This window comes from Pygoscelis adeliae, unplaced genomic scaffold (genome assembly GCF_000699105.1).
Source record: "Pygoscelis adeliae isolate BGI_AS28 unplaced genomic scaffold, ASM69910v1 Scaffold84, whole genome shotgun sequence".
Taxonomy (NCBI): Eukaryota; Metazoa; Chordata; class Aves; order Sphenisciformes; family Spheniscidae; genus Pygoscelis; species Pygoscelis adeliae.
In genome coordinates this window covers 213,050-222,514 of record NW_008824754.1, presented here as the reverse complement: position 1 = coordinate 222,514, position 9,465 = coordinate 213,050, and the positions used below count along the sequence as shown (strand labels likewise).

Below are 9,465 nucleotides of genomic sequence, written 5' to 3'. Positions count from 1 at the left end.
AGCCGGCTGTCGACCAGCACCCCCAGGTCCTTTTCTGCCAGGCAGCTTTCCAGCCCCTCTTCCCCAAGCCTGTAGCGCTGCATGGGGTTGTTGTGGCCCAAGTGCAGGACCTGGCACTTGGTCTTGTTGAACCTCATACAGTTGGCCTCGGCCCATCGATCCAGCCTGTCCAGGTCCCTCTGCAGAGCCTTCCTACCCTCGAGCAGACCAACACTGCCGCCCAACTTGGTGTCATCTGCAAATTGACTGAGGGTGCACTCGATCCCCTCATCCAGATCATAGTAAAGATATTGAACAGAACTGGCCCCAAAACTGAGCCCTGGGGAACACCGCTCGTGACCGGCCACCAACTGGATTGAACTCCATTCACCGCAACACTTTGGGCCCGGCCGTCAGCCAGTTTTTGACCCAGCGCAGAGTACACCTGTCTAAGCCGTGAGCTGCCAGCTTCTCTAGGAGAATGCTGTGGGAGACAGTGTCAAAGGCCTTACTGAAGTCCAGGTAGACCACACCCACAGCTTTTCCCTTGTCCACTAGGTGGGTCACCTGGTGACAAAAATGTTTTGTTTGAACTTGTATGATTCCTTGAATTTATTGCTGTGTGATACAGTGTACTTCCTTCAGTAGCCCCTGAGAGCAAAAGTAATTGTATGTCATTCTCCAGCCCAGAATGCGATTTGGTATCGTATGTTTTAATCCATCAAAGAAATATCAGTACCTGTATGGTGTTCTGCATAACTGTGGCCTGAGTATTTCTGAACTTGATTTGCAACCATGTGAAGAGATTGGCTGAGACTTTGGAGACCTAGATGCTCTAGATCTGATTCTAGATAGTGATGAGAGATGGGATGTGATAGATTTGTGTAACAGGATGCATGCTGCAGTTTTTGTATCTTTTTTGGTTGGAAGGTATATTATAGCACGAGCAGCAGTAACTCAGAAGCAAAATTGTCCAGCAAGGCCCATGCAGCTGACTGATCTTAGCCTCCTGGAGTTCTAGTCCAAAGCAACAGATTAAAGGGTTTGTAGCTGGACATGTTAACCTCATATTTACCTGCATAATTCCTGATTTGAGAAGAGTTGCCCGTTTCCTTCTTTTGTAGCACCAAGGAGGAGATGTGGTGGCAGGCATATAGGGTGTCCTGGATAAAGTGACCGCTTCGTCTGTCCATACCTTTACCAAGGTATGAATCTTCAGTCAGTGTGGATACTGAAGATACGTCTTAGTCATTCAGTAAAAATTAAAAGACCTAAATATGAAATGTAATTGTCAGTGAGAAGTCTGGCTTGTGCTAATACGTCTTTTTGATGCTCTTGTAGTTATTTGCTTCCTTTCAGCTAGGGAAAACCACCAGAATTGAAACTGCTGCAAATATTTTCAAGGATGTAAAACTTAACGCAAGTAAGTGCAATTAAAATAATTTCAGGCATTGTTTAATATTCTCAGCATTTCATAGGTGGGCAAAATTTCAAAAACATCTAAATCCAATATCAGCAACGACTTAGGATGTGGATAGATCTTCTCATTCTAGAAGGGATTACTAAGCTAACTTGGCTGGCTACTTTTTTTCCTCCCCTTCCTCCCCTTCCTCCCCTTCCTCCCCTTCCTCCCCTTCCTCCCTCCCTTCCCTCCCTTCTTTTTTCCTTCCTTTCTCTCTCCTTTTTTTCTTGAAGTGAATTAGGGAATCTGTGCAGACTGCTGTGTTGGCAGAGCTGTGGGAGTGATATCTCTGTAATGGATGTGTGACAGGCCAGCTGGGGGTTGTAATCTCTTCCGCTGGTGAGATCCAGAAGACTACATCTGTCTGAGCTTCAGACGGAAGTGCTAGGCTCCAGTGTTGACTCTGTTAAATGAAAGGTGTGATTTTTAGGTTTCTGGTTTTATTAAATGCAAAACTTCATGAAGACACGGTTCTCTTAGTCTAGCAACTAGAGTAATTAAGTTTGTTGTACAGCTTTACGTTAACTTGCTTAATGAGATTCAACCTTACGTATCAACCAGCCTTTGAGTTTTGGATACAGCTGTACATTGAGGAATTAGATGCATAACCTGAAAGAACTCATATTTCTCATTCCAATTTCTCATTCTCATTTCAATTTCTGTCTATGGGTAGAAATAGACCATGTGAAAATAACCATGCAAATAATAACAAAAACTTGTTTTAATTTACTTTAGCTGAAGTTTAAATGCTTCACTTACTGATTGGACATTTTAGTTTCTGCTAGGTTTTATTATGTAAAATATGTTACTCCTGTTTCCAAAATCTTATCAAACTGAACATGTAAGCATTCGTAGAGGGATTCTAAACCATGCCAAAAGAACAAATTCCTGCTTCTTTCCCACAGAAAAGACATTTGTTCTGTTACTTAACAGGTGTGTCTGGTAAGATGTGTTCATGCTTAGTAAGATGTTTAAAATTGCTTCTCTGAAACTTCATACAGTAATTGCTTTCCAAGAGAGTCCTGATAATGAACTTCAGCTCCTGCAGCATTTGGCATTGTCATCCTGAGAAATTATCCTTTTGCAGCCATGGGAATGAACAGTGTGTGTAATTGCCATTACATCACTTGCTGCTGATACACTGGCTCTCCTTTCACTTATGAACATAAGCTGGCATTGCTCACTGCTAATGTTATTTTTGTAGGACAAGTATGAAATGAGGCTGATAGTGCCTTTTACAGCAAGAATGACAGTGGGCTAATCAGATGTTACTGATTAATGATCTTTGTTCTCTCTGTTGTCAACATGAAATTTTATCTAAGAAAATTTCCTTTTCTACCCTGTATGTGTTTGCTGTTTTGTTTGTTGTGTTTTGTTCACTGTGTTTTTAGAAGGGTAGACTCCATTGTAACACTCTGTTTCCCTGAACTGATAGTGCTTATCAGCTGAGCAGCATTGGTGTAATTGAAGTACGTTTATTATCACGCTACCAAATTTCATGACTGCCTGACTATTGTTTCCTTCTGTGATCAACCTGAATTAGTTTGAAGGTGAAGGTGTCCAGAACAGACCAAATGTGGCACCTCTTTGCCATTGCGTCTGACATGCCTTTTGGTTTTCCTCCTTTAACAGTAACCAATTTATAGAAATATTTTCTTAGATAGGTTTAGTCATTTGTGTAACTATTTTTTTCAACTCTTAATGTTGGAGGAATTTTGGTAGTTGAAATTGTGTGGACTCTTTGAGTGAAACCCAGATCTTGTTGCAAAAAATGAGAGCTTTCTTAATAGCACTGGAATGTCACTGTTGCTTCCAGTTGCAACGTGCAGATTGATTCCTTGGCTTACTGTAAATGAGTGGTTTACTGTTTTTAGCATCAGTTGACTATCTGTCTTTGGAACGTGTCGTATATTATAATAATTTGATTTGATTTCTCACTCACCTGATTACATCCCTGCATTCCACAAGGCACATCTTCCTGAAGATGTATTTGGGCAAGTAGCAGAGAGAGGAGCAACTATAAGTTCTTTTAGAAGATTTTTCTGGAATTAATATCTGCAACTTCTCAGAAACATCTCTTGAAAGCACTGCTTTCTTTGAAGCAAAGTAATCCTTTAAATGAAATGGATAAATTAATGAAGTAGTTCAGGTGTTTAATGTCTATGAAGCACTGTGGGAACCACTGAGAACTATCCAACTGTAAAAATATAATGATTAGTATTTTTTTGTAAGTATTGATTAATGTAAGGGGACAAAATTAATCTTAATAAAGCATGCATAATTTTATGATAAAGGTAAATATGGTGGTGTACATTGATGTTTTGGTTGCTTTGCGTGTAATATGCGTACAAATTACATTTTCAGGAAGCTACTTGGGAAATTCTACTTTTGGTCTCCTGGCTTTGGTGCTGCTTTACCTGCTTCTTATATGGCTATTCTCATCGAAAGGAAAAGCAGGTATGGTTTGTGTTTACAGATTTTCAGTTTTATATAATATCTCTTGTTTTGGTCATTTGATGATTGACATTTGACAGTTCAGTGGTTTTGTTTCAGAATGCTGGAAATGTACTTCATTTGAAATAGTGTTCTTTTGCAACCTTAGATTTAAATCTAGGAAGCTACAGTGAAAAAACACTTTACAAACATTCAGTTTCTTTTTTGTGGTTTGTTTTTCTTGTTTAATGTGTAATTGGGTTGCTTAGGATTGCCCGATGAAACTCGGTTGCTTAGGATTTCCTACCGAAGCTGTGGTTTGGTTTTTTTTTTTTTTTTTTTTTTTTTTTTTTTTTTTAAATTTAAATAATGTTTGCAATTACTCACAGAAAAGGAGCATGCTAATGAAAGTTGCTGATGACTTGAGTTAACAACATGACATTAGTTAAGATAGAGGAGTAATAGCATGTTGTGGAAAAAACTGACTGGAAGAGCTGAAGTAATCCAAATTGGATGAAAAGCCAAGCCTTTCACTTAAGGAAAGGTGGCGAAGTTCAGCTATCTATGGGAAGTTCGTTATGAAAGCATGAAGAGGGGGGAAGAAAGCTGTGAGTGATCCAAGAGTAGCAGAAAGCTGCCGTTTGTAGTGTGGCCATGAATGGTGGCAGGTGAAATCCTGGGTTGTAAGGTTTTAATGTTTTGAAATTCAACTGGTATTAGTAGCTTGTATCAAGAGTGAAAGTTATAATGCTTAATTACTTTAATATGGAATGAGATGCTTTAGTCATCTAGTTAGTAGGTTTTATTCAAAGTAGAGAAGGTGACAAAAAGATAATGTAAGGGATTACTCTTTAGAAGATGATGAGGGAGGTTTAGTACTAGAGATGATGTGCACTTTTGGTTACTATGAATATCTGAAACTTCCTTAAGCAGTCATTTCAAAATAACTGCAAATACATATACATCATGTTGTTGACTGACTGTCAGGCCTCATTCCTAAACTTCAGTCACGGAGGAAGCAAGGCCCAAGCCAAGTTCTAGGTAAGATTGTCAAAGTTCTGTCCTTTTAAAAGAATGCATTACCCGTTGTTTTTGAAAATTGAGGATGCGTAAGAAGTTCTGGAAAGGTGGGAGTGCTTCTAAATCACTTTATTAAATAATGGATACGCTTTGGTAGAACTTTGTCTAGTTGCCTAGACTCCAGCTGCCGTTGGCATCAGTGTGTCACTTTGCGGTGAGAGCAAATGCATTTTCCCCCTTTGATCAATGACAGCACTAGCTTAACTTTTCCTACAGACCTGTTACAATGTGAGGATTTTGTGTGTCAAACTTCTAATATTTCTAGATAACATTAAAGGGGAAGAAATCAGGCTGGGTGTCCATCTATGAATTTCTTGTAGCTTTCAGAGTATTTGAGTCAAGAGTTGAAACAGCTTGTGAGCCCAAACCCATACAAGGTGTTTGTGTAACAGTGGAACAATTTTGAAAAACTTGCTTGTTAAGTGTAGCATAAAGAGTAGGCAAACAAATTTTATGTCAAATGGGGATTTCTAAAGGTCTTAGTGGCAATGTATGAAAGCTTTGACATGTTAACAGGCTCCTATTTAGCATCTGAAATTTGAAAGAAATAAAAGTTGAAATAGAGGTGTGTGAAAATGACAAAAGTAGGTTGGTACAGCATGTATGTAATGAATAATGCTGAAATACTTAATTCTTGGAAGGTTATTCTCCTTTCTGTCAGAATCCAAAATGTGTGACCTAAGGTATTTTGCCTAAAAAGTTCACATTATATTGCATCAGATAAAATGTAGAAAGGCAACATTGGTATTGCAGTTAACACACGCAGCTAAAAAGGGGGGTCGCTGTTATCAATGAAAAAAAAATTAAGTGGCATCAAAAGGTTGAAAGTTTAGTTTTTTTAAAATATGAAGTTGTTTGGTATGTTATCAGATGCTAACTATGTATAATGTGTGAAATGCTGCTGCTGACAGACAGTGAAATATGACTTTCTGATTTCACATCTATTTGTTTGTTAGCTTCTGTTACAGGCAAAACCAAATTTTAATAGACTTGCAGTCTCTTAGGAAACTGACGTTTGACATGGAGACACAGTGGCATTTTCAGTCGTATCCTGAGTAGCTTACAACAAATGGTATTGAAAAATCAGGGAGGTGGGAAAAAGTCCTGATTTGAGTTCATAAACCTATCTCTAGCCCTTTGAATTGCTACTAGCAGCTGGCAGCAACATCAAACTTAATCACTTAATCTCTTCCCAAGTGGATACCCTATTTTAAGTACCTCACTGGCATTTGCTTGCACAGCATCCCTGTCAGTCCTGAACTTGGGAACAGCAGGCTTGTAAATCAGATTTTCTTCTGAGTGTTGCTGTTCATGTGTGCCAGCCTTGTACATTTTATAATTCTTAACGGAAGAATGGGAAAAAGAGATGGATAGCTTGTCTAGGCGCATTATAATCCTGAGGAGGAGTGTGTTTTCTAATGTGTTACAGAACTAGTTTGATTATGGTTTGTATCTGTGTAATACGTAATTGCAAATTTGCACGGCACTGGCAATGAGAAGGGGAGGTGACATTGCAGAGAAACTTCAGACAGACTCAGGAAATGATCTGCATTATATTATGCCGCTACAGTTCTATAAAGTTATAAATTGCATGTTAGTATGTTTGGTGATTATAAAATATGGTTATCCTGTCTGTGAAAACTAGTTTATTAGGATCTGTGGAAAGGGCCAAGGAGTAAGAACTCTTGTAAACTTTTTTGTATATGTATCTATAAATGTTCTGTGAGATTACTGGAGGAGAACTAGTCACATTATTACGATTAAGTAATGTTTTGATAAGAACTATTTCTTAGGTAATAATTGAATGTAGATACGTAGACATGGAGATTATGTGTTTGTAATGTGCAGATTCATATTCTGTGCCTTTAGTCCCTTACTCTGGTAGGAGTAACTCAGAATTTTTGCCTTTTTCGGGTACTCTCAAGTGGTGTGGGTTGCCTGTTAGGATTAGGAGGAAGCATCCTTACTGGCCAATGCAGAATTTATAAATGACAGTCTGACATCTGTTAGCTGCATAGCTGGTGTACGTTTTATGCTCTGAGAAGTGCTAAGAGGGCACAGAGTTAAATTTCAGCTGATTTTTTACTTCATATTATCTCATAGAGTACAGATCATCTTAATCGTTTTTAGTGTTAGTCCTGCCATTTTTTTTTTCCCTGAATTTATAGCTCTGGCAGGGGTGTTGAAAAATGGGAAATGAAACAAAAAATATTGTAGGTGTTAGTGCTGTGTTATGTGTTTCCAGATGCAAAGAAAACGTTCTTGCCAATAAGGGAAGTACTCCCTTTTCCCAGAGAAATGAACACAATTCATTAGAATGTACCTTTTTCTAATTCCTTTTGATTATTTGGCTGTGACTTCAACATTTTAATACTTTTTATGTATATATTGTCATAATAACTATGGCTGTATTGTAATAAGTAAGCTTCTAACAGGTGCACTTGCACAAGTGTATTTAAAAGAATATAATTTTCTTTATAGTTTCACCTTTTTTACATCTGTTAAAGAAAAATATGCAATTCTTTTGTCACAGAATTTAGTTTTGTAGTGTTAGACATTAAAAGTTGTGTTAATGTCTCCTCAAAAATAGAGGAATGACTCAGTTACATTAATTTTGTTAAGCTTCCTTAGGAAATCATTTACATGCATTTTATTAACCTTTGTATGGAGCTGTTTTACCCGTGTACTCCTTGTTTACTCCTATAGGTGTTGTTTCAAACTGGTGATAAGAAGCAATTTTATTTGTTTGTAATTTTGAAAAAGGAATATTTTGTTTACATCTTTTGGCTTCTGTTTGTAATTCAAAGTTACAGTCTCCTGTCATTTTTTTCAACATCTATTAAATGTTATCAACAAGAATTGAGCATATAGCAGAGGAGGAGGAGGTATGTGGTTTAGACTGAAATACATGGTACTACCTTGTTCTAGAAGCACCGAGACTGTTAGAAGGCAAGGAAGTAACTGAGTATACTTGTTAAAATTGTTGTGAATGGAGCTGTTGAAATGTGATTTGAGACTTGCCTGAAGCCAGCCTATTACTGGAAATCTGATTAGATCGGTTGTACCTTACTGATTTCTAAGACAAAGAAGTCTGATAGCTCAGTGAAGAGCCTGTATTTAAGACCTCTGTGATTAGTCTCAAGGAGAAGAATGATGTTCTCTTAAGTGTTTTGTAAATGTGTTGATGTTTCAAAACCATTTAAGTTGTGTTTTGCTAATAGCTAAATGGCAAACTTCAGTTTGTTGGACTCTTGTTCAAAAAATAATGTTTTAGTGAGTTTCAAGAACTATAACTGAAGCTTTAAGAAAGCACACAATTACAATTTTAATGAAATTAATTGTCTTACTCCCTGGCTAACTTTTTTTTTTCCTGCTCTTTGTAAGTAATTAAGCCAAGGAAAGTTTAACTACAGCCACCTAAAAGTTCTGTGGCAGTTCTGAAGGGACCCTTCTGGGATTGCCCCCTGCTCCCCCCTTAGGCTGCATTAATGTTTACATACTGGCTGTTAACATTATAGCGGCGCCTGTCTCGTCGCTACAGTTGAGACTGTCTCACTGATGGTATTATAAAACTTGAGATAATTTGGTTGTAAAATCCTGCTCTGGACGACCGTTGGCAACACGTTTTTAGTTGAAAACTTCGGGTGTTTTTCATCAAAAAAAAAAATCAGTATACTAGACTCTCAGAAAAATATTTAAAGCATGTGCATTTAAAAAGTGATATAGTGCAACAGTGCACGTTATAGAGAACATCTATATATATACACATATATTTAGTGTTCTTGGAAACAAAAGTATTGCTATGTATTGCTTAGAAAAGTGGCAAAAACATTTGTGTAAGAACAATGTGGAATTTTTAGACTGTATATTTGTTGTCCTGATAAAACATTCAGTTGCTGTTAGGGTTATTTGCTTGTCATAAATGCCATTAGTCTAAACACATTATAAAGGAAGAATATGGCAACATAGAATGGTAAAAAGTATACGCTGTAAATAAATACAGCATTTTTGTAAGTTTGTCCATTCAAATACAAATTTGTTGGTATATATTTCTGTATAGTAATACAGTATATTTAGACTTGAGGTGACAGTTTCCTTTCTCAAAATGTTTTACGGCTATTCAGTTTGACGTTGTATTTTAGGGAAACCTATAAATCACCAGTATGGGAGGATGGGTGGTCAAAACACGTAAACTAACTCTTCTAAAACACAGCAAGTGTTTTTGCAAGCTTTAGTCTTACTTGGTACAGGTAAGAAATTGAGAGAGCAAGCTACATTGAGGGATGATTTTTTGCATATTTTTTGTGTTGTAGTGAAAAAACCCTCAAGTTTGAATCACTCACATGAGTATTTTGTGTTGTAATCTGGTAAGGAGAGCTAGCAGGGAAACAAGTTATTTTTGAGTTTTAGTCCTTTAGAGTGATTATTGCTGTGAAATATGGAGCCAAGCTGTAGAAGTTAATGGGAACGCTTTTGTTTCTAAACCAAAATACGTTAAATACATTGCACTT

At 37.4% G+C, this 9,465-nt stretch overlaps 1 protein-coding gene across 1 annotated transcript in view; it reads left to right on the top strand.

The window, feature by feature from the left end:
* The window catches only part of TMEM135 (transmembrane protein 135), a 174,991-nt gene that overhangs the window by 6,877 nt on the left and 158,649 nt on the right, over nucleotides 1-9,465 (top strand). The window contains 1 exon segment of the mRNA XM_009323476.1: nucleotides 3,806-3,898. Coding sequence (XP_009321751.1) covers nucleotides 3,806-3,898 — 93 coding nt within the window.